Below are 22,880 nucleotides of genomic sequence, written 5' to 3'. Positions count from 1 at the left end.
CCAAACGCATATCTTTGCGTGCCAACCTTTGGAAGAGGCCGCCCTCCTCCTGTTCTTCTTCATATCTCCTCTTCTCTTTCTGTGTTTTGCTTTCACATTGACAAGGATACCGCAAATATGTGCCATCGTGCTAGCTCCACTAATTGTGTGAAATTATCCCCTCATCGATGAGTTTGTCAAACAAAGCACACACAGCCTGAAGCGGAAGCCCCATAACATTGTAGTAATCTCCCTCTATAGAGCGGATCATGCAGGCAGCGATACCCTGAATACCATAACCCGCCGCCTTACCAGCCCAGTTATCTGGGCAGCTGGTGTAAGCCAATATTTCAGCTTCCGACAACACCGCGAAGTGCACGGTGGTGCACACCTTCAACTCAAACCAACGTATCAACTCCTCACAGTTGTCCCCGACGCCTCCATCGTCATCTGTGGAGTTCTTTCCGCACACCACAGCAATGGCGACGCCGGTCCACATCTCATGTGAGTTTCCAGACAACCGTCGCATCGTGGCGGCCGCCTCCTCGCGGGTCGAAGGTTTCTCAATGATGTCGATTGTACCGTCGCCCTCGTGAGCGGGCATCGTCGAAACGGTATCAGCCGCAATGAGCACATCAAACGGCAAGCGACTGCGTGAACCACTTTGCGTTTTCCCACTGCCACTGTTGGCCGCTTCCATTTTCTGTCTAATTATGTGTTTAGCTTTCAGCTTTGCAGTGCAGAGAGCGTAATCCCCACCGCACTTGAACTCACTCTTTGGTAAATCCTCTGCAACACCCGATGGACATACGTGGACATCAAGTCCGATGATTTTAAGTATTTCTAGGCGCCGCGGTGAGGCAGACGCGAGCAAAATACGCTTCTTTCGAAGAAGTTCAAGATGCTGTAGCACCATTAAAGGCCGGCAAAAGGAGGACTGGTGCTGGTCACGGCTGCTACTGGAGAATAACGAGTAGAAATACTCCCCTCTTCCTTCCCTTTGCCGCTTCGTGTGCATGTTTGTGGATGTATGAGGGACCAGGCACGTGTGCACATGCAAGGCAGAGCGGAAGCAGATGGAAAAAAAAAGACGTAATAGCGGGATGTTTGAACTTTCTGCTGTTGCATACGAAACTGAGAACGTGTCAAATAACAATGTTGCTCAAGTGAGAGAAATGACTGGTACAAGCACATTTTTTGTCTGATGTTACCTCCACTGTTTCCCATCTGTTCACTACAAGTTTGTATACCTGAAGTGAAAGATGTCGGCAACATCAAACAGAGGTAACTGACCATGGCTAGTCCAACTGTCACCACAAGGAAGGGTTCCGCTCCCTTCCTCACGTGCAACATGAGAAACGAGCACGGGAAAGTTATATCAGTGTATATATGTATATACGTTTGAGTCTGCCCTAACACTACCAATTGGCTGCAGTTGGCGTAGCAACAACGATCTGTTCGATCAACTCAGAAACAACCCACGCCAGACGTATGACATAACCTCAAATTACGTCCCCTTCAAAGCCCCCCAATATTTTATCCTGCCCATCACACCTTTCAGCGCCATGTTGCTTTACCTCCCCGCAGTTAATTTCCCTTCCTTCCGCCTGCTTCACCACCTTTTCTACCGATCCGGCCGCTGTTGAGCTCCTTTATGCGACGCTTGAACAATGGAGATGCCTCCGCTTCTGGAATGTTCAACTGGCCAGCTGCATCACTTGCGACGGAGGAGTTTAAGGGCGACAGCGGCGTTCCCTCCCTTGACCTTTTGGTACTGCGCACACTTCCCACAACAGCAACGTTATCGGCTGGTGACTCGGCGCCACTCGTATTTTCAGTGCGAATGCCCTTCTCAACAGTTGATGGCCAACTCCATCTAACGCCCTCGACAACCTCCGCTTTTTCCCCCAACCCCGTGTGACGGTTTTTACCCTTCCTGCAAGGAGCCTGTTCGGAAGTGGAACATGAGGCACCCTCCAGTTCTTGCTTTGTTGGTGTGGCCATTCGCTGTCGAGGAGGTTCCGCCTGCTTCCCACGCCGCTTCCTTTGGCCAGGAAGGCTCGGCGTTTCAAAGACGACGTCCTGCAGACGCTCAATTGGATGCACGACGATACGACTTTGTTGCTTTTCCATTTCATCCGTTGCCGAGACTGCCTCGCTAACAATATTGTTCCCTTCGCCGATGAGTTCAGCAGCTTCGCGCAGCACACCTGCCACACGCGCCCACCGTGTCTCATCACGAAGCGGCTGCGCGCGCTCGAAGGCTGCGGTCAGTGAACCATCTGCCTCACATAACGTTTCCAGTAGAACCTGAAGTCTAGCCGCAGCGGACAGCTGTTCATCAGAAGAATTGTCTGATGCGGGAGGAGTAGTGCCACGGGAAGCCCGTTTAGGCTCCAGCGAGGACAGTAAATCCCCGGCTCTCTCCACAACGGTGACAGCATTCGCGAGGCACGGTTGCAACACTGTGCTTTCGGGGAGAAGGAGCGTTTCGCGGAGCTCTACCTTTTTGTCACGGTGAATGAGAATGCTCCTCACGCTAGAACGCAGTTGGTGTACTCGCGTGAGCCACGCGTGTTGTCTGTTCTTGAGTGTCTCTGTTACCTCAAAGGGTCCTACGTACTCACCAATGTACTCACACTTCGCACGATACAACCCATTACTGACCTGAAGATGTCGTGAAAGCGCTTCTTCCACATTATTGACGGCTGCGTCCAGGCAACTGTCTAGTGGACAGGGACTATCTGTAGTGGCCCCGCTGCCCTCGTCATTTCGACTCGCACCTCTATCTTGGATTGCGGGCTTGACGTATGGTTGGAGAAGCGACTCTAGTTGCGTCAGCGTGGGTTCCACAAAGTGTGGGATGCTCAGAGTCTCTTTTGCATCCGCGGTGAGCTGCTGAAGTGCCTTCAGTTTGTCGCGGACTCTGACCATCATCTCTCGACCCTCCAGCGATGAGGCCAACTCATCTGGAGCTGGAAGTTCTGCAAACTTAGAGAGATCGGTGTCGAGCCTCTTAGCCAAGACCTCTAACAGCTCTTCACGATTGCTGCTGTATCTAATACTATCACTCGCCACATCAAGCAGTTTTGCCTCTGGGACGTCATCCTTAATTTCTTCATCGGACGCTGGCCGCGAGTAATACACAACCGAGTTCTCATGTTGGTATTTCTCGTGCAGTTTGGCCACGTCGCGGACGAGGCTTCCTGCAAGGGGAAACACTTTCATCATATCTCCTTCCTCCAACAGGTCCGCCAGCTCGTTAATCGACTGACATCCCTGTTCTTTTGCACCTGTCCCTCCGTTTCCAACAATGCTAGCACTGATTTGTCCAAGTAGCTGGCGGACACTTCTCATCGCATCGGAGGAAGATGATGGCGGAGCTTTCTGCGAAGTGGCATGCCCTCGAAGAACAGCAGGGCAATCCACCTGTATTTTTTTCAAGAGCTTCATGGCGTACATGATGTGTCCGAGCACAAGTGACATATCAGGCACCTTGTCTAAGCGGTAGTAATGTTCCGCCATGTGGCGGTGATACGCCGCCGTCAGAAGCCTTGACATAACTGTTAGCAGCAAGGACATTGCTTTCAGTCCTAGAGGCACTGCTGTCGTTGCTGCGGCATACGCAAGCTTAGCAAGGGTGTCATGCTTCTTGGATACGGCCCCTGAGGTTGTAGAATAGACGTATTTCGCCGTTGCTACGCACAACTCTGCCAGCTCATGTATGGAACGGAAGTCAAGTTGTTTCTGTAATGAATGACGATCGACAGCAGGCAGCAACTCGTCGCCGCCCTCCGCTAGCGCCTGTTCCGCGAGGAAGGCAAGTTCTGCACCCATAGTGAAGCTTTTAAAGGCAGATTTGCTGTTGGCAAGGGGAGATGAAGACGGCGTTTCTGCTGCTGTCATCATACCGGTGCGTGCTGCATCTGCATGTGCGCGGGACATCGCCGCGAACCCCGCTTCGCAATTGCTAACACTGGCGTTGTAGAGCACCACGAAGAGTTCCATTGCTGGTCCGCTAATTGAAAGCGATTGCTCTCCCACGATAACTGGCGGCGGCGCGAGCATATGCCGCAAAAGCTTTGGCCACTGTGCTGTTGCATGATGGAGTGAAAGGAGCAACCCACTGTGTAGCTTCGCGTTGCGGACTCCGGCCGCCGCATCGCAGTAAATGCTTGGAGGCGATGCGCTATAGGAAGTGAGTGCGTGGAGTGCATTGGTAGCAGCCACACTTGGCGTGGCGTCAATGAAACTCAGCGCGCGCACTACCAACTTTTCCCACGACACTGGTTCTCCGCGTGTCGCCAGCGCAAATGCACTCATCTAATCACGGCTGATATCGTCGCCTGTACTTTTTTTCGCTTATTTCCTTTTTTTTTTGGAGACTGTGTGATGCTACTCCCCTCTCTAACCGTGCTCAGAGACCTTAGAAAGATACATAAACAGAAGGGAATGAAAGATGGTGCCAGCAAGGAAGATGTGCAAACACAAACTCACGGCCATACACGTGTGTATGTATGTGAGGGCTGGCTTATCGAAGTTCACAGCACTTTTCTTTGGCCTGCTTGTTTATAATATCAAAAAAGAAGTACGCACACCTATGCACGCAACCAACATACACGTATATAGACGCACACATTCACATGTGTGCACGTTAAGACATGATGTGCATGAGAGGTGCAGTTGACCCTATCATACCCTTGCTTCCTCCCTTATCTTAGCAAACAATCAGTAGCCGCCTTTCTTTGTGATGCGAGTGAGAAGAAGCGCGGTGGTGAAGACTAATTATCTTTTTAGAGAGAATTTCCTACGCGATACACATAAATCTACACACTCTCACCTGTTTTCTTACCTCTCCACCAATATTCACAGCTATAAACAGGTAGTTTGTTAACAATGATTTTCGTTTACTCGCAAAGCATGCACCCAGAAAGCCCATTTCTGCAGTCAAGCATGCTGACCAAAGGAGGATAAAATAAATACACACGCACAAAGGTAGCATAAGTCGGAATAAAGCAATACGTAAAAATTGAGTGAACGGGTGCGCACGGGGCCGTTACCGTATTTGCAGGATTGGGCTAAGGAGCCCAATGTGGGATATTATCGGGGCTACGTGAATGACGAGAGGTTAATCGTTAGGCGTTGCGGAGCCGCCGCGGTTGTGGTTTGCGCCCCCGGCCCACATTGAGTGGCGCCGCCCCGTAACTGCATGAGCTCCCGCAGCGTACCCGCGTCCCCCTCATGCAACGACTGGATGACAGTCCTCAGCTCATTCGCGTAGTTCTTCATGATATGGTCCGTTAAGGCCGAGCAAGCTTTCGGATATCGTGAGTAGGCTTCCCTCGGACCGCCGTGCATGTGCGACAGGGAAATTAAACTTCGCACAAAGAAAGCCACACGTTTATTTGTGTCGTCACCGTAAGGCTGCGTTTGTTTGTACAACCCCTCCATTTCCTTCTCCTGCGGCTCCGCTGCGTCAATACTTGCCAGAAGCATATCCTCCACGCAAGGTCTCCACTGCTGCTGCAGCTCCGCACGCTTCGCGGCCGTACACACGGACAGAAATACACCACAAACCCGAGTGGAACAGCTCAGTTGGGGGCGCAAGTATTCGATCAGTAGCTTCGGGTCCCTTGACTGCGCGAATGCCTCCGCAATGCGTGCGAGTACAGTTGGGGAGATGTTCGGGGTCTCCAACATTTTCAGCCTCTGCTGGCTTTCCTCACAGCACAATAGTAGTAGGAAAGCGCATACACTGGATTGGGCCATATCACGCAACTCCTCTACGGGGAACCTCTGGCATAAATGCATAGATAGTGCAGCCGCCCTTCCTTCACTACGCAGCAGCACGTTGACGTCGAGTTGGCGCAACACTTCAACGACGCAGTCCACACTACAGTCACTATGTACCACAAGGGTAAGGGGCGCAAGCGATAAATTCAACACACGATGAGTCTCGGCCGTCAGCATAGAGATCAGCCGCTCTACTTGACTTCGGCGCTTTTCACGCACTTCGTCTCGCCCCTCTGTAGGCATGAAGGCACTATTTCCGCGGCTGCTCTGTATGAGCGATGCCGCCGCTGCAGAGATTTCTATCAATTCCTCCATCTTTTCCTCTTCTTTCATGCCAACTTCCTTCAACAGCACTGTTGGGAGCAGTGCAAGGACGGTGTCCACTAACGTTTCACAGTGGGGTGGGGACAGCAGCGGCACCAAGGTGCGTAGCTGTTGAAGAGAGACGCCGCTGAGCACGGGCCGGGGTACCACTGTTTCCTCTATCTTTATTGCCAAAAGTATAACAATCAAGTACCCCGCAGCGTGGCTTACGGTGGAGTCAATGTCCTGCGATGTGTTGCGGAGTTGAAGGAGCAATTCCAGTGCGACTGCTGGTGTGACATACGTACAGGAATCCAGCGGCGTGGGAACCATTCCATGTGGTGGTTCGTATCCGTGTGCAAGTGTTATAGCAGAGACAATCTGATTGCATAGGAGTGCTATCACTGCCTGAGCGTTGGGCGACGCGAGCGTATCGTGGGCTCGTTGTAATGTTTGCGGCCAACGGGCAGGTTGTGTTTTGGAAGAATCATTACAAGAAGATGCAACTGCTGAACACCTTGCGATGGCGGCAGCCACTCGCCCACTGCAGCCATGGCTTACCTCGGCGTGACTTACATCAAGCTGCCCCAACTGTGAAAAGAGCTGGGTGAGAGCCGAGACAACGCGGCGGGCACTTGTGTCGTCCGAAATGTTACTGGCAAAAAATTCTTCTGCGAGGGCGCTGCCTACTCCACTGTAGTACACGCACCGTTCTATAACATGAACCATCCCGTTGATCAGCAGAACCTTCCATGGCTGTAGCAGCGGCGTCGATATATCTTTCATGCTGTAACCGTACTTCCTGAGCAGCAGATATAGAGCATCCGCAGCCGGTCGGACGAGACACGGCGACACCTCTGCAAGTGCTACAGCAGAAAAAAGCAGCTGAAGAAACTGCGGGAGAGTGTCATCGTTCAACTCAACGCGTTGATGCTCCTCGTTCAGAACTTGCAGTAAGACGTTCAGCACAGCTGCCTTCGACTGTGGCTCGCTCGACACCGTTCGCAGCTCGAGTGCCGGCGCAGCCTTCGCAAGTGAAACGCCCTTTGTTTCAATGTCGTAGTCGTCCATGTCCATGTCGCCACGATTCGGCCTCTCATCCTCCTCTCCGGCGGTCCCATATAACTGAGAGGGCTTTCCTCGTATGATCAGATTCAGCGAATGCAGGCACGCAGCCCTCTCACGGGGCTCCCTCCACGCTTGGTTTACGATAACTCCCATCGCTTTTGTCCACGCACGACGACTCTCCATCGTCGTGGCTCCGTCGATGCGTTCAGCCATCCTCAATAGCCACTGCGACATCAGGCTGCTCGGTTTTAACACTCTGCCGGCCGATACAGTTACGCCTGCTGCCGCACACGAGACTGCATCACTCAGGTATCCCGTGTTGCCGAGGGCCTGCAGCACAATCTTTTGGAGCACAGCTATATCCACGGCAAGTCTGTGTCCAACTCCGTGATGAGCAGAAGGAGTTGAAGCAACCGGATGAGCCGGCAACTGTTTGATGTCTTCCACCACCTCCCGCACGGTTTCCACCACAGCTGCTGCCGCTTTCTCAGACATCACGATCGGAAACGCGCTGCCGTACGTAATAATACTATTATTTTTTTGATTAATGACATCAGCGGTTGCCGTGGTGCTTGTAACTGCAGCGACGGCTGCACATGAAACGACGCTGGAGGCAAAGACGCTCATAACGGATCCATCGTGAACGCTTTTGTGAAGTGAGAGACGTGTCACGAGTTCAAGCAGCAACACCGTGACGATGGGACGCATCGGTGCCAGTGCCGTCTGCCGTTGCGGCTCCTGGTACAACAAAAGTTGGGGAGCAAGAGATGTTCGAATGACGGTCTCCACCAATGGCCTTTGGTGTGCTGAAAGATGGATCAAAGATATGAGCACAGACGCGGCAACCACGGCCCCTTCCCCATCACCGCGCAAACCATACTGACTAAGCATCCGCGCTATAAACGATATTGCCATCCCTGAAGTAGTTATTTTATTAGTGCCATCCGCACCAGCTCCGTTGGGACAGCCGTGCATCAGGCCAAGCGCAATCAATGCGCCGCTAATGCGGCAGGAACTCAAATTAACTTGATTCACAACAGAAGAAGTAAAAGTGTCCACGCCACCCGAGGCTAACGCAAGCCTTGCCATTATCTGAGCTGACAGAAGCCGCAGAGCCCAAACCCCGTGCCCCAGCCAGTGGGTCGAAATGAATTCAAGCCATTCTCCACCATTGTCCTCAGCCACAATAGTAGCCGCTTCGTTTCCACCAGGGAGATTCGAGCTAGTGGGCGCTGTGACTGCGTTAAGACAACACAAAACGTTCCATGCTTGCACGGTGGGGTCCTCAGCCTTTATTTGACGCCAGTGACGCATACTCACCAGCACAGACCGTAGCAAGCAGCCACTCTGGGTTCCGGCATTGCATGTGGCAGCCGATGCTGCCGCTATCAGCTGTACAGCACAGCGCGTAACAGTAGAGGTTAAGGCTTGTTTCGGTGTAGGCCTCATGCATTGTCGATCGTCAAGGCACCAGACAGCAGCCAGGCATGGGAGCAACTCCACATTATGTAGTTTTACGATACTTACAGCACTACCATTAGCACCATCACTGGTTCCACACTTCTCGGCCTCTTCTTCGTCCCATGCGCACGGCACACCGAGACGCACAGCCTCCCCCATATCGTCCAAAGCAAGTGTAACTGCCCGGCGCTTGCCAGCGTCGTCATGACATGTACCCCACGGCAGGCGGCTCAGCAATCTGTACACGGCGCCCCTTACGCGCGGAACAGCAACAGGTACAATCGGGTCGTCAAGTGTTTCTAGCAGCGCCACGACAAGTTTAACCTCCGTATCCCCAGGTTCTATTAGCGGGAGCAATTCACAGGCGGCGACTGTGGCACGCGCGTGGGCCGAAGCGATGGCTCTCACTTCGCCTGCTGTTGGTGCACTGCTCACGAGAGCGCCCAGGAACACACGTAGAGAGGAACGTACGCTCGTAGTGATAGTAGGTGGCAGGGACTGCCGCTGGTGGACTAAGAGTAACCTTGAAAGCTTACAGAAATACTCCACGCACCAATGAAAGATGTCTGCGAGTGCGTCATGAGAATCATCCACACTGAGGCGGGCGACGGCTGCAAGCGTCACACCAGTCATGCAAGGCTTCTGCAACACGGCCGCAGGTAATTCAAGTAGTGCTTGTACGTGCATGGTGAAGAGAGGCATCATCGACAAGTACGCGTCAACCCCCGTGGGGGGATTATTGCTGCAGCACGTTGCGAATATGTGTCGGAGCAGTGCACGCCGGCACCACTCGTTGCGCTCCACGACGCACTTCATAACTTCACTCGTTGCTTTCTTGATATCCTTGTTCCGGGTGACCTGCTTCAGGAGTTTCTCCCAAAGGTTTGCCGCATATTCATCAAGCTCCACAACCGTTGAAACAACACCTTTAAGGCACAACAGGGCAGTGTACGCCACTGTCTCACTGCTATCTGTGTCTAAGAAAGGGATAAGATGCCGCAAAATGGCGCTACGAAAGGTGTCTGAGCGCGCCGTTTTGGCCCAGTGCAGTAGGGCACCTGCGACAATATCCGGCATGTTCGACGTCCCATCTTGGGGGTCTGCTGCCAGGAGCCACTCGAAGATGCAGTGAATTGCCTTTTCCACTGAATTTGCACTAGTTGGACCAAGGATCGCCAATAACTCACCCACAGCCGTTGACAGAACGCGTTTTGAGCTTGGATTTATTTTGGCGGGATCAAACAGAAGCTTCATGATGCGCACCGATCCCTTGGCCATCGAGGAACCGAAGTGAGACCATCCACCCGGCCGTTGTGAGGCGGCAAGCAGCCGTCCAATGGAAAATCCAAGTTCATTCTCCAGCGCAGCAGAGGCGTTACCACTCACAGCCAGCGAAAAAAGCAATTCAATGAAATCGTTTATATAGTTCGCCTCAGGTTCAGCCCCTGTTTGAAGAATCGTCCCCATGGCTCGAACGCCAGTCTCACAAACAGCGGGCACATTACATGTGATCGCCTTGCGAAGGTATTCCAACCATGGCCACGTAATATAGGCCTTCTTTGGACCACTGGAGGTCAGAGCTGATGCTGCAAGCAAAGGAACAAGTTGTAATGCCGCCACCCGTGACAAAATTCCCGGAGTACTCGCAGGGCTAGGAAGCTGACCCCGAGGAGCACACTCGATGTGTATTTGCCGTCGCCGTAGAATTACCCCTAGGAAAGTCAGGACACTTGCCAAAGCTGCATCGCTCCCTGGCGCTGTGCGGAGCTTCACCAGTCGTTGCGCACTTTCCCATAGGCGTTTTGCATGCGGCTGGGGGTCAATAATCGTTGATGAGGCACGCTGCAGTAGAGCATCGAGCACAGCAACCCAGGCCTGAAGCAGCACGCACGAAAGCGGCTCGCGCGCTGCACTTTGCAACGCAAGTTCCATTATGTCGGCCGCAGCAGATGTGGTGGATGGAGTGGGCTTCCATTCCTCTTCACCTGTGGAAAGTGCAAAGGACTCAAGTTTGTGAAGCGCATTTATGTAGGCAACACCACCCTCCATGTCAAGTGCCTTGCCATTCGCTCGTGCAGCGACACTGGCAAGTTCACTCACCAGTGTTGGAAGTGTGTCCATATTAACAGCTCCGTCACTTGTCATGGTGACAAGCCGAACTCGTGGGAATAAGGAAGAGGGGAAGGGTTTTGCGTATATATGTGCGTATGCGCCTATTAGGGATGTCCCAAAATATAAGGTGTAAACCTTAACTTTGGTTTGTTTGTATTTTTAACCAATACCTGTGCGCGCTAGTGGAAAAATACTAGTAATGACGAAAGTAAAGGTTGAACAAGGGGTAGGAATGAAGAAGAGTAAGAGGAGAGAGAACAACGTAAGCGTAAGCACTGAAGATAACCGTGGGTGAAAAAGCAGAGTGCACGTGGAGGAGTGTGAAGGGGGAAAACGGGGAAGGAATGAAGCCCTCACGAGTTCAGAGTGAGCAAATGTACATAAACCATGATCGTGAATAAAGGTGATAGGAGGTTGAGGGATGAGCGGTGTAGCGGACGCTAGAAGAATACATTGAGCATTTGAGTGGTGTCCCAATAGGCATTCAGTTGCCCTTGCCGCGTCACTGCAACAACGTTTTTCAAAGTAGCCAAGGTTAGGTCCCACACGCACCTATACCATATTATCCTGTTCGTTTTTGATCTTTCCCACTTATACCAACGCTAGCGGCATGAATGTCTGGGTGATGGCTGCTAGCACCGCAGCAAAAACATCATTTCCAAGGTGCACACAAACATTCACAGGAAAAGTTTGTAGGCACTGCTTCTTTCGCTACCCACTGCAGCCTACCGACTGGGCTAATGGCGATGTCGTCAACATGGTGGGTATTTCCCTTCTCCCCGTGCGTCAGTCCATTTTTTCTTTCTCTCACCCCTCGCTACATCGCGTCAGCGGGAAGAACCAAAAAGTGATGTTGAGCCACCCGATTTTCTGAAGCGCGCGAACGAGGCCTTCCACACCTTTGAACACATTTCCTCCTGCCCCGTCCACTTGCGGAATGCACCATTGATGACAGCGCCAGCTCCTACTGACCGCTGATTAAAGAGATCCACCGACCGCAGCGTAAGCTCCGCTGCCTCTTTGTGCAATTTAGTTCCCGGACCCACAATCGTAACTGAGACAGTCCCTTGACGTTCATTTTCGCTTAACCCCGTCGCCGACGTTGTTGATGGCGTCATAATTGCAGCTTGATTCGGTTTAGCTGATGTTCCAGCCGCCCCCTGGATGGCAATGGTAGTGGTGTCTGGCGACACGCGGACCCCACCCCCGGCTAGCTGCAGTTTCTGACTATCACCGGCAATAACGCAGTTATATTCCTTATCCGGAATTTGCAGCAGCGGCAGTGGCCCCTTGGTGGTGTCCTGAGGCTCTGATGACTTTCCAGCGGCGTCCGCATTGGCAGCACCCTTTCCTGCGTTGTGTGCATGCCGCGGCATTGTTTCCTGCAGCCTGCGCTCTCGCCTGGGCGTAGGCATCGTTAACTGCGCTTTGAGCTGCAAAAGTCGGCGCAGCCCCTTGTGTTTCGGCTCCTCGCTGGGGGGCTTCAGGTGCTGCGGTGTTACAATACCGCGCATTATTGCAAAGAAACTGTTGTTTACGCTGATGTTCCGCCCAGAATGCATGGAAGCCTCTTCATCCACTTCACGCTGTACAAGCACCCAGAAATTTTCGATGAGTCTTTGTGCTTCAGCCTGCCGCATGTTCTCAGCATCACGTATAGTATGCATTCTGGAAAAGTTCGCATTGGATGCAAGGGTTGTCCGCATGGAGCCTTCGTGTTTCCTGCGTAGTGCGTTGGACTTGTCGTGCAGCTTCAGAAAAACTTCCATTATAACTTTGACGCGCCGCTCAAGCGCTCGCGCAGAAACTTGGTACGTGGAGGCGACCAAATGAGCGGGCACCTTTTTCAGCACGGAGTTCAAGCGCTCAATCTGTTCCCGGTAGGTCCCAACTGCCTGCTTCACGTGCTGCTGCGAGCGCTGTTCCAAACCATCAAATTGCTGGTACAACACTAACAGGACGTCCTCTATCTCACCATTTGTCATTCCAGGAAGTCGTCGCAATAGCGGTGGTGGGAAGGAGGCAAAATGGGGCTCTAGCAGAGAGGTTGCCTGTGTCCTCATTTCGTCTTTCCATTCTTGCATCTGCACTGCTATGGGTTTCACTTCGGGTAGTTCCAGAGGCGGGTATTGCAATTCCGGCCCCTTCAAGGCTGAGGTATTTGCTCGTGACCTCCGCTGCGGTCGGGACACTGGCGGCGTTTGGTTGGGTGAGGGAGTGGCGTTTGAAGCCCGCGCCTCGTCTGTCCCCATTCCAGCTCGAGAGACCGACTGCGCTTCCACAAATCGATCTTGGGGTACATTAAAAAGCTCTATACCGTTCTGTAAACAATCGAGGAGTCGGCCGCGTGCGTACAGTCTGGTTCTCATCTTGTCAAGAAGCTTAAGGATACGCACCACTTCACTACCACGGACTTCACTTTGCAAATCTGCCACAGCAGCGGATAACAACCCGGGCAATTCTTGTTCCGCAGCCTTCGAATCCTCTACAAACTTTTCAACTTGGGCAACCTCACCCTCTTTCGGACTACTACTCCTGAATTCCTCCGCACTCGTTACACGGCTGCCCATGCTTGTGGGCTCTGTTTGATCGCCCCACTCCCCATTTAGTACACCTTTTAGCTTATTGGTAAATGCCGGTAGAGTGGGTTCTTCCGCGGTTAATTCTTCCAGTTCCTTTAGCATGGAGTCAATCTTTGCTTCCTTCGCCTCTGATTGAACGATTAGTGAGTGCACCTGCAACTTGAGTCGCGCGATAAGCTCCTGCAGTTGGGAGAATGTTTCCATTTCACCAATATTTTGTTGGAACGCGGCCATGTATCTGGCACGCGCCTCCTCCACGCGCTGTATTTGTATTTCTCTGCGTTCGGCAATGGTTTGTTTGACCCTTTCTATTTCATTGAGGGCTTCAAGCAGTAACTCGATCATTTCATTTGGTTTCTCCCCTTGTGCACCATCCGCTGCCTCATCCTCCGTTTTGTTCGCCTTTTCCTCCACCGCTTCCTTCGAAGCCGATTTCTTCCCTCCTTTCTTTTTCTTTGGACGATCGCCTCCCTTTTTCTGACCCTTAGCGTTTGCTTCTAGCTCAGCAAGCTCTGCCTCCTTCTTTGCATTCTCCGCTAGCGAGGCCAGACGGAGCTCTTCAATATCGGCGGGAAGGGTCACGGCGAAACTCCGGAGATATGAGCGGATCGACTGTTCTAGAGCGTCTCCCTGCTGAACAATACCGCCTATTGTGCGTGAATAGTGTGCTTCCCGCTGTTCCAGTGCTGTGCTAATGAGATTTGAAAAGATACGCTCCTGCCCTGTGAGCATTCCCACGGAGGTAGCAGCAGGTATCATACCCTGAAGTTTCTCCAACTCTGCGAACAGTTTAGCATCGGCCACTTCACTGTCGTCCTGCGAAAAGGGGTCTTGGCTGCCATCTTCAGTGTTAAGAGCCGCGCGGCACGACTCTAGCAACCGCTTGTGCATGTGCCTTATCCGCACGCCTTGCTTCCCAATCGAATCGATTGTGCACTGGAGCTCACGCACCCGCAATTCATATGTACCAGCTTGCAGTGCCGCTGGTCGTCGACGGTTGCGTCTTAGTGCCTCATTTGTCTCAGCATCGACCTCCAATTTTTTCTCGAGGCACTGCTTCCGAAGATACTCAGCGGTTGCCTGTCGCAGATGCACCGTCCAGTTAAGCACTTCGCGTCGAAGCATTTCACGCCATTCGTCCACAGCGGCGGTGGACAGTTGTGCCCTTTGCACGATAACTACGTTTCCAGAAGAGCCGGTGGCATTAGTGTCTTCAGACTGACCTCCTGGCTGACCTTCCTCGGCAATTAACTGCTCCTGAAGCACCCTATCCAACAACTGTCTATACGCCACCACGAACGCAGGTGATGTGGACGGCTGCGGTGCTGGAGGGGGTTCGCTGTCGGAATGTCCGTGTTGGCGCGCCGCCCGCATCGGCAAGCGTCTTTTATTTCCGGATAACTTTGTTGCCGACTGTTGATTGACTTTTGCCTTCTGACTTTTCGATGTCTTTCTGAGACGACCCTTTGGAGTTGATGTGCGGGAGTGGGGAGTCGACCTCTCAGAGCGCTCCCCGTGTCCGTCGCCCGGGCCATGCTCCACAAGGCGTGTGGCTGAGACAACAAGGTATAGCTCCCCGTCATCAGCAACAATGGTTGGGTAGTTGGGTTGCTCAGCCTCCTCCTCGGCCTCTTCCATTTCTTCGTAGAATTCCTCAAATGTTTTTGCCTCTTTGCCACGAGATTTTTTCGCCGCCGCCTCGGCCGCCGCCATTGCAGCGGCAATACGTTCTTCCTTCAAGCGTTGCGCCCGCGTGGATTCGCTCTCTAATCCCAGGAGTCGTAGCAACCCCTTACACTGCTGCTCCGTCACCGCCACGCCTTCACTTTCCAGTTGTTGTAGCGCCTCGACTGTGTTGCGGTGGAAGGTTCTGTGCGTCACATTAATGCGGTCTAAGATTTTCAGTCCCTCGACGAAGTATTTTTCTGCCGCCTGTGGCGTGGTGGCTATTTGCACATCCATTTGCGCACTTGTGAACTCTTCTTCTAAGTAGCGCAGGTTATCTTCGTGGTCCTTGCGTGCCTCATATAGCGTAACAAGCTGAGAGCGTGTGAAACCAACAGCCGCTTCTACTGTTTGCCCTAGTTTCTTCGTTGCGCCGTCAAACATTTGCAACACGCTGTGGGAATCTGTAAGAAGAATGCTTTCCAACGTGTTCTGGCACCTACAGAGTTCCTCGTCTACAGTGGTGACAAACCAATCGCTTTCTGCTTGGATAACCACCAGCAATGGCGTCAGAAGTGCCTCATTCGCGGCCATACACTTAGAAAGCCGCGGAGAGTTAAGTGTGGTAAATGGGATATAGATTGCATCCCGTTCCTGCAGCGATGCTGTTGCCCACGAGAGCGCTTCTCCTGTTTCTGGATCAGGCTCGTGGATCCAGCGCAGGACCTGCGCCAATTGTGTGTAGATCGCATTTGCCCCCTGGCGCAGCTGCTCTTCCGCCTCTTGCACCTCATTCATAACCAATACTCCCTGAGCGATGGCATGACGCACCAACACATTAGCTTTAACCCGCCACTCCACAGTTACGTCTTCAGGTGCAGACGGGACGAAAACGGGAGAGAAGAGCCCTCCGTCAAAGCCGCGCAGCCAACCGTCATGCATAGTGCCACCGCATGTTTGCCCACACTCGTTGGGCAGTGGGTCTCGGGCGCGCCTCAACGACTGCAAAATGCACCCGATGTTATTGAGGAACTCTACGCCGTCGCGGTGCATGTCAGCGATGAGCTTGCCCATGTGTTGCAGTAGACTTTCGCGGTATTTCGGCCGACGAAACGAATCTGTGTGCAGCAGCGTCGCGGCCCAAAGCGAACTGCTACGTTCCATGTTCTGTAGGGTGTTGTTGTACAGCAACGCCATCTGACGAGCATACACCCGCTGTTTCAGCAGCTCTCGGGATTGTAGCTGAAGAAGAAGCGTCTTATACGCTGCATGTGTTCTATAGAAACTTTCGTTGCTGCTGTGAATCACCCGCTGTGCCAGGACCTGTGACGCCGATACACTGGAATAACCAATTTTAGCCATAGAGAGTATAACATCGAAGAGGGCTTGCTGCAGCCACGTACGGCATCGTTCTTCACACTCTTGTAAACCCTCGTTACATCCGATAATGGTTTCCACCCTTTCCTGGTATGAGTAGCGTAAAGTCACTGCCATGCTAACAAGTCGGTACCGTTCTTCAGCCATACGTTTTTTGCTTTCCGCGAACCCTTCACCGGCACCGTGATAGCAGTCGATTAAGGGTTCCATTGTAGCTCCTTCAGTGGTAGGGGAGGTGGTGGCTTGCGCATAATCCCCTTCGTACTTTTGGAGGAACACCCGATGCGCCTCAGCACGTTGTAACTCCTGTTCTAACATTTTAGTACAGTTTTCGTGACTGTCGTGCAAGCTTTGCTTCAGCATCTCTAACTTCTGTTGCTGCTCCGTGTGAAGCTCGTTGCTAAATTTCTCTACATTTTCCTGAAAGGTGGCCAGTAATTGCTGTTGCCGAGCAGCTAGGCGCGTCTGCAGCCGTGACTCCTTCAAAGAATTCCTCTGAACTGCGGCCATCCTTGTAACTTACCTCAATCAAACTTCCTTTAAACGGACGATGCTAGTCAAATATATGTATACGCGCGTGCAGACCCACGAGAAAGAGCCCCACGAAGCCAAGCTGGTTTCCCCTCCACGTGCAATTCCCTTTGCTTTTTTCCAGTTTTTGTTTGCCCTTCCCAGCCCCGGCCTGGCTGCAGAGCACCTATTTCACCAATGAACTGGTGATACCACAACCTAAAGCATAAAAAAAAAGAAAATTCGAAGTGAAGAACTTGCTAACATAAATGAGAAAACAAACGAGTCACATGTTATGCGGGATGCGCCAGCTTGTCCAGGCGGCGGTATGGTGTGTAAAAGTGCGTAATGCAGCAAGCCACAAGGCCAGCCGAGAACACAATAGGTCCGAACAATAGCGCCATACGCGTGGAGATCAATCGACAATAAGGAAAGTGTGATCGACATGGGCGATCAGGTGGACGCGGTTGAGGTCAAGGCGGCGCGATGACGTGTACTGGGCCAGTATGTGTATAGAACCACCAGGACGTAAGGAAGAGACTGGAACCAACTCGCAACACTACAGTGGAAGGACCTTTGTAAAACATTCTAGAAGGCGATCTTTCGCCCCTGGCACACCTTCAGGCTCCACTACGACACGCAGCAAAATATGCCGCACAAAGTCGTTGGCGTCCGCCACTGTCGCGCTCGGAGACCGGCCCAACCACCGCATCACATATGCATCAACATTAGCAATGAAGTCAGCAGTAATCGCCTCAGCTTCGTCGCACGCCTCCACAGCTTCAACCAGACGTCTCACAATGTGCTGTTGGAGGGCTTCTATGGTTGGAAGAGGCAAGGTAATGTGAAGGTCCAGCCGCCCGGGCCGACTTATGGCTGCATCCAGTGCCTCTGGGTTTGATGCGGCGGCAACGACAAAGACGAGAGGAACGTCACTTCCAGTGTGGCCCCCTCCGATACCGTCCATTTCCGTCAGCAGAGTACTGAGGCTGCGGTCCGCTGTGGTAGACACCTCCCCTGTCTCTCGTCCACGTGGTGGGGCGAGGCTATCGATATTATCAAGAAAGAGCGCCGTGGGTGAGGTCGCCCGAGCAGCTGCAAACAACGAGGCAATGTTCTTCTCCGTCCGCCCGACCTCCTTCTCGATCAGTGAAAGTCCGTCCACTAGGAGCACGTGCACCCGCGCACTCTTCAGTCGCCGTGCCAGCCGCGTCAGCAATGCCGTCTTCCCAGAACCCGGAGGACCATACACTACAAGCCCCTTTTGGGGTTGGACACCGCAGCGGCTGAGCAGCTTTCGCTGCTGCAGCGGCCACACCACCAACTCCTCCACCTCGCGGATGATATCGGACAAACCAACCAGCCCGCGATACTCATCGGGTACGTCGGTAACACTGTTCTTGGCGAAGGGCTCGTGCTTGCGGTGGAGGGCTGCTTCACGTTCCAGCAGCTGGAGGACCTCGTCCACTTTCATTGCCTGCAGCTCGGCGGCAGTCCGACCACTCAACGCTTCTGCAGCTCGTTCCAGAACACAGGGTGAGTAAGATCGCAAGTTATCAGCGTCATTGCAAGTAGTCCTAATAAAACGCAGCCGCTCTGACAATGTGGGGTGCGCCAAATTCACTAGGCGTTGTCCCAGACGAGCGAGCAGTGCGGTTGGAATTGATTTCGTACTTTCAGCCGTTGCCAGTGTCACCACTATACGTCCTCCCCCCTCACCCACTCCGTGTTGCAGTTCATCCAATACCATGCACAACTGGTGTGTTACGAGCGCCACCAGTGAGTTGGCGGCGGAAACCAACAGGTCAATCCGATCAAGAGTTACGAGCAGGAGCACACCACACGGTTCAGCACCGTTAACGCGGTTTCCACTGTCATGATGCGCCTCGACCAATGGGGGAGTGAAGACTGCCTGGACTGTGGCTACGGCTTCCTGTTCGCTCAACAGGAGCAGCGCCGCAATGCTCATTTCCCGACGTTCCACCAAATGGGGACAACCACAAATGTCAACAACTGGGGGCACAAGTTCTAGCAGCCGGCGCACCGCATATGTTTTACCCACACCGTGTTCCCCGCTGAAGAGAACCGAACACACAGCGGGTCGCGGAGAGCACTTAAGCCGGTGCGTGATGTGCCGCAGCGCCACCCCAAGATACCGATCGCCAAATAAGCTATGATAATTACCGGGACGATTTGCAAAGCCATTGTCATGATTTCTGTGACCGCCGTGGTGCTCTCCGCACGTGGCATCATTCTCTTCTTCACCCTCGTCTAACTGCAGGAATTCTTGAAGCTGGTGAAACGGCACACCTGCTGTCAGTGGGGCTGCTGTGACCCTCACTCTGTCATCATTCACAAATTCGCGGAGAGTCGAAACATCCAATACGCATTGTTTACTTCCTTCAGTAAGCCCTCCCTCAACTTTGAAAGCAACTGTTATCTCCATACCACTGAATGGATCATACACCTGAAGGCACGGCGGAGAGGAGGAGCAGTTCATGAGGGGGCGGCCACCAAGTACGACGCTCTTTCCCAACCGAGATAGGGATACAAACTGTTTCCCCGCTCCAATAGACACTCCACCATCAGTGATAGCCGAGAAAAATGTTCTTTTGGGGTCGAGTGGGTGCCGATGCAGTTCTGCGGCCGGTGGCCACCATGCTATTTGTGCCCTTAGAATGAGAAACCCTGCACCACTGTATGCCATACAGTTCCGCTACCTCTCTTCTCTTCTCTCTTCCGCCGTGCTGGAACAAGTACACTCAGCTCCTTATCCAGCAGTGCTTTTCGCAGCACTTCACGCCCTTCCCTAACCCCTCTCACTCTTAGTGCGCCTGAGCCGGGGACTTTGAAGTGGCTTCAGACGGCGAGGAAAGGGGGATAGACTTGTGAAAACGGCATGGTAAATTGTTTGAAGGAGCGGAAAAGCATGTAGATGAAAGTTATGCATAAAAGCAAGGAGTTGATATGGATAGTACAACTGCGGAGCTGTGCTGAGGGCGGCGGGGGGGGGAAAGTAGTTATATCAAGCACGATGGTATAGTTTCACTAAAGCGTTTACCGCCTTTCTGAAAGATATAGTGCGCACATTTTCATGGTACTGTAGGGGATGAGAAAGTGATTCACCATATCGTACCCTTCCCTTCCCCGGCTTGGGCACGGTCCTGGATAGGTACAACTATAAGCAAATGAACGAATGCAAGTATACTAAGCACTAATATGGGTATCCAATTACCACTGAAAACATCAATTTTTTTCTTTTTGCATTTACATTCTCCTCCTGTCTCCCTTGCCTTCTCTCCCTCGTCCACCTATGAAAGACGTACGTGATTTGCTTCAGAGCTTACGCGCATATAAAAGACCTATAGCAACGACACACAGTTATCTTACTGCGCGCACTTTTTTTTGTTTTTGTTCAACATCACCTCCTGTGATATAAGAAGCGAGTTCAGAGTACGCCGAGCAGGCAGAACAGAACGCCACCATCACCAGTACCGCTAACAACAAGAACAGCAGAAACAACAATAGTAATAATAGTAGCAATAAGCAGGTGGAGGGGAGGGGAGGGGAAATTTGAGGGAATGATATGACATGACGAAGTATGTGTGGGTGAGACCGAGTATACATCAAACTGTGAAAACTGAAGATCTTATGCTACATGACACTGTGTAAAGGTCAGTTATCCAATTCCCCAACAGTGTGACACCCCTTGAAGTCGACTCCCTATACCAAAAAGCAAATATTGCAATGATGCAGATGAATCCCGCATTTACCCAACGTCGTTCCAAAGAGAAGCGCAACCAACGCTTGCATTGGTGCCATTTCCCGCTGCTGTCTGATGTGGTTGAAACAGACACGATGTTACGCATGAAGCGTCCACGAACGTCATTCGCGTAACTTAGGTACTTTTCATGTAGCACGGTGGCGCGACGGATTATACTTTCAAGGTCTCTGGCCCTGTCGCGCCTCAGTACCTCCTTCGGTAACCTCACCAGTCTGGAGTAAACTTGCGCCATCACCAGCGTCTTATTTATTTCCTCAGCTGTAGCCGTTCCGTCGCTGTCGTCACAATCGCAGCAACTACTTTTAACTTCTTTGATTATACCAATAATTTGTTCCCTTTCGTGTAGCATGAGGGCCGCTGTAAAAAAGATGACAGTGTTCTCGTCTTCACTTGCCACCAGAAAGTCAAACAACCGGCTAAGAGCTTCAACATCGTCACACACGTGGGTGTACCATGTGATGAGCCATGGCATAGCGTAGTGCGACTCAGGTCCCACACTACAAGCCTCCAATTCTTCAGCGAGGATTTTCTCCTCCTTCACCACTATGGTATGCATGGCATACATCATTGACTGTGACCTTTCAAGCTGTTTGCAACTAAAGGAACGCCACTGTTGTACCAACAGTCTGCTGCATACGGCCACTATGTCAGCCTCCCTCGCTCCCTCCATCACGTACATAACAAACCCGACCATTTCGTGCAGTCCCTGGTAGTAGTGCCGCTCGGGGTTATTGGAGAGGATTTGTGCAAGGATGTTGCATAGCATCTTCCTTTTTTTCTCCCGCACAGTTTCATTGGGGTACAACTTCCAGAGAGAACGCTTTACATCGGCCACTATAACACGTGCGTGGCAGTTTGCTGGGAGATCCGCACCCCAACTGTCAGAAATTGTGCTACTTTCCTCTAAGGCATCAACCGGTTGTGCTGAATCTCCATACCCTTCTTCCACATGGTCCTTCGCATCAACATCTTCATCCACCGGCTTTTCTTTCCGCTTCGATACAACGGCACTGTCACCATGCGTTTCACTCAGTGACGAGCTGGATGTGTTAGTCGTCCCTGCTGGTGCTTCGCTTCGACTAACAGAATCATGGAGATCGCTTTTCATGCTACTTGCATTTCCGTTGCCACCCACTTCTGCGCGATTGCTGCCGCTGCTGTCACCATCATCAACATCATTGTTAAGTTTCGTGCCGCATCCTTTGTTGGCTGCGCTATCAAACTTGCTCAATGGGGATGTCGTTGCTTCTTTGGTATTTGACACACAGAGCAGTAACCAACCGCTAATACGCACGTCATTGTTGGCCAACCCTTCCCCGATGCAAATCCTGCGACATGCTTCCACCGATGAGGGACACCTCGGGGAAGAACCCATCCACTGCATCTCTTCTCCTCCCTGCTCTGTGGGATGCTGCCGCTTCTCTATTGCGGCGGACAGCACCATAAGCTTAGACAATTTCGAATGCAAAATAGTCTGCTCTTTTCGTATATATATATGTATCCGTCTCCACCTCGCGAACTATTCCCTATCTTTCGCAAAGAAAAAAGGCACGGCAGGGCCCTCGGAGGAGGGGAGGGCGGGCAAGGCAGGCAAAGGAGAGGGACTAAAAGGGGCAGTGGAAAAGATAATGCACAAATAGGCAAAGTGAAAGAAGGAAGAGAGACATTTGAGACAGGGGAACGAGGAAAAAAAAAATGATACGGATCCTTATTGGCTGGTATTATGGAGACGTGTATGATATGATTCATGTGTCCACATTCAAATATAAACAAATATAACACCGAATAAACCACAGCTAAGAGAAGACGACCCCCCTCGGAGCGGATCGTCGTAACGGCGCATTTTCTATCCTTCTATCTGATGACGTGTGTATGAGGCTTAGTGGGTGAGAAGAGAACAGAGAAAATGCAAGTCCAATTCGTGCACATGGAGTGTGAAATTAAGTTTGCGAGACAGTGGAAAAGGTGGTGACACAGCGATAGTGAGGGACTTCCAAGTATGATAAAGTATGGACTAACTGGCAGTGCCAGTTGTAATAATAGTAGTGAATATAATAATAATAAGTGTGGCAACTTGCGTCCATGGGAAACGGTCCCAATAAGCTTATCCTCTGGAACATTGGAGTACACCTGATGATGCTGATAGTTCACGCGTGGCGCCAATTTCCTTGAGAGTGTTCCTGCAATCCCTTTCCCTTTCGCCATGTCCCTGATCCCCCGTTATCGTTTTGCCACCACACCCAACT

General features: G+C 52.0%; 8 protein-coding genes across 8 annotated transcripts, besides 9 other annotated features; all 8 read right to left on the bottom strand.

Moving 5' to 3' along the window:
• Positions 1 to 139: 139 nt before the first annotated feature.
• On the bottom strand, positions 140 to 997 carry TB927.1.3280 (septum formation protein MAF homologue, putative; the record flags this gene model as incomplete). Its single annotated transcript, XM_001219025.1, has 1 exon — positions 140 to 997. One exon carries the CDS (start codon positions 995 to 997, stop codon positions 140 to 142), a length of 858 nt encoding a protein of 285 aa, XP_001219026.1.
• Positions 998 to 1,389: 392 nt separating this feature from the next.
• Positions 1,390 to 1,395: a repeat region (telomeric repeat hexamer TTAGGG).
• Positions 1,396 to 1,566: 171 nt separating this feature from the next.
• On the bottom strand, positions 1,567 to 4,302 carry TB927.1.3270 (hypothetical protein, conserved; the record flags this gene model as incomplete). Its single annotated transcript, XM_001219024.1, has 1 exon — positions 1,567 to 4,302. One exon carries the CDS (start codon positions 4,300 to 4,302, stop codon positions 1,567 to 1,569), a length of 2,736 nt encoding a protein of 911 aa, XP_001219025.1.
• A 786-nt stretch (positions 4,303 to 5,088) lies between these two features.
• On the bottom strand, positions 5,089 to 10,749 carry TB927.1.3260 (hypothetical protein, conserved; the record flags this gene model as incomplete). The annotated part of the gene is made up of 1 exon (XM_001219023.1): positions 5,089 to 10,749. The coding sequence occupies one exon, from the start codon at positions 10,747 to 10,749 to the stop codon at positions 5,089 to 5,091; it is 5,661 nt and encodes a 1,886-aa protein (XP_001219024.1).
• A 71-nt stretch (positions 10,750 to 10,820) lies between these two features.
• Positions 10,821 to 10,826: a repeat region (inverted telomeric repeat hexamer CCCTAA).
• On the bottom strand, positions 11,544 to 16,850 carry TB927.1.3250 (hypothetical protein, conserved; the record flags this gene model as incomplete). The annotated part of the gene is made up of 1 exon (XM_001219022.1): positions 11,544 to 16,850. One exon carries the CDS (start codon positions 16,848 to 16,850, stop codon positions 11,544 to 11,546), a length of 5,307 nt encoding a protein of 1,768 aa, XP_001219023.1.
• On the bottom strand, positions 17,144 to 17,254 carry TB927.1.3240 (hypothetical protein, unlikely; the record flags this gene model as incomplete). The annotated part of the gene is made up of 1 exon (XM_024642682.1): positions 17,144 to 17,254. One exon carries the CDS (start codon positions 17,252 to 17,254, stop codon positions 17,144 to 17,146), a length of 111 nt encoding a protein of 36 aa, XP_024498406.1.
• Positions 17,183 to 17,251: a sequence feature (1 probable transmembrane helix predicted for Tb927.1.3240 by TMHMM2.0 at aa 2-24).
• Positions 17,206 to 17,254: a sequence feature (Signal peptide predicted for Tb927.1.3240 by SignalP 2.0 HMM (Signal peptide probabilty 0.948, signal anchor probability 0.042) with cleavage site probability 0.365 between residues 17 and 18).
• Positions 17,255 to 17,409: 155 nt separating this feature from the next.
• Positions 17,410 to 19,557, bottom strand: TB927.1.3230 (cell division cycle protein, putative; the record flags this gene model as incomplete). Its single annotated transcript, XM_001219020.1, has 1 exon — positions 17,410 to 19,557. One exon carries the CDS (start codon positions 19,555 to 19,557, stop codon positions 17,410 to 17,412), a length of 2,148 nt encoding a protein of 715 aa, XP_001219021.1.
• Positions 19,488 to 19,557: a sequence feature (Signal peptide predicted for Tb927.1.3230 by SignalP 2.0 HMM (Signal peptide probabilty 0.748, signal anchor probability 0.002) with cleavage site probability 0.485 between residues 24 and 25).
• Positions 19,558 to 19,657: 100 nt separating this feature from the next.
• Positions 19,658 to 19,663: a repeat region (telomeric repeat hexamer TTAGGG).
• On the bottom strand, positions 20,477 to 22,078 carry TB927.1.3220 (GTPase activating protein of Rab-like GTPase, putative; the record flags this gene model as incomplete). The annotated part of the gene is made up of 1 exon (XM_001219019.1): positions 20,477 to 22,078. One exon carries the CDS (start codon positions 22,076 to 22,078, stop codon positions 20,477 to 20,479), a length of 1,602 nt encoding a protein of 533 aa, XP_001219020.1.
• Positions 20,576 to 20,629: a sequence feature (1 probable transmembrane helix predicted for Tb927.1.3220 by TMHMM2.0 at aa 484-501).
• TB927.1.3210 (hypothetical protein, unlikely) lies at positions 22,489 to 22,839 on the bottom strand (the record flags this gene model as incomplete). The annotated part of the gene is made up of 1 exon (XM_001219018.1): positions 22,489 to 22,839. The coding sequence occupies one exon, from the start codon at positions 22,837 to 22,839 to the stop codon at positions 22,489 to 22,491; it is 351 nt and encodes a 116-aa protein (XP_001219019.1).
• Positions 22,519 to 22,587: a sequence feature (2 probable transmembrane helices predicted for Tb927.1.3210 by TMHMM2.0 at aa 48-70 and 85-107).
• Positions 22,630 to 22,698: a sequence feature (2 probable transmembrane helices predicted for Tb927.1.3210 by TMHMM2.0 at aa 48-70 and 85-107).
• Positions 22,840 to 22,880: the final 41 nt, after the last annotated feature.

The sequence above is a fragment of the Trypanosoma brucei genome, chromosome 1 (genome assembly GCF_000002445.2).
Source record: "Trypanosoma brucei brucei TREU927 chromosome 1, complete sequence".
Classification (NCBI taxonomy): Eukaryota; Euglenozoa; class Kinetoplastea; order Trypanosomatida; family Trypanosomatidae; genus Trypanosoma; species Trypanosoma brucei.
Note: the sequence above shows the minus strand (reverse complement) of the source record. Positions and strands in the feature narration are given on the sequence as shown.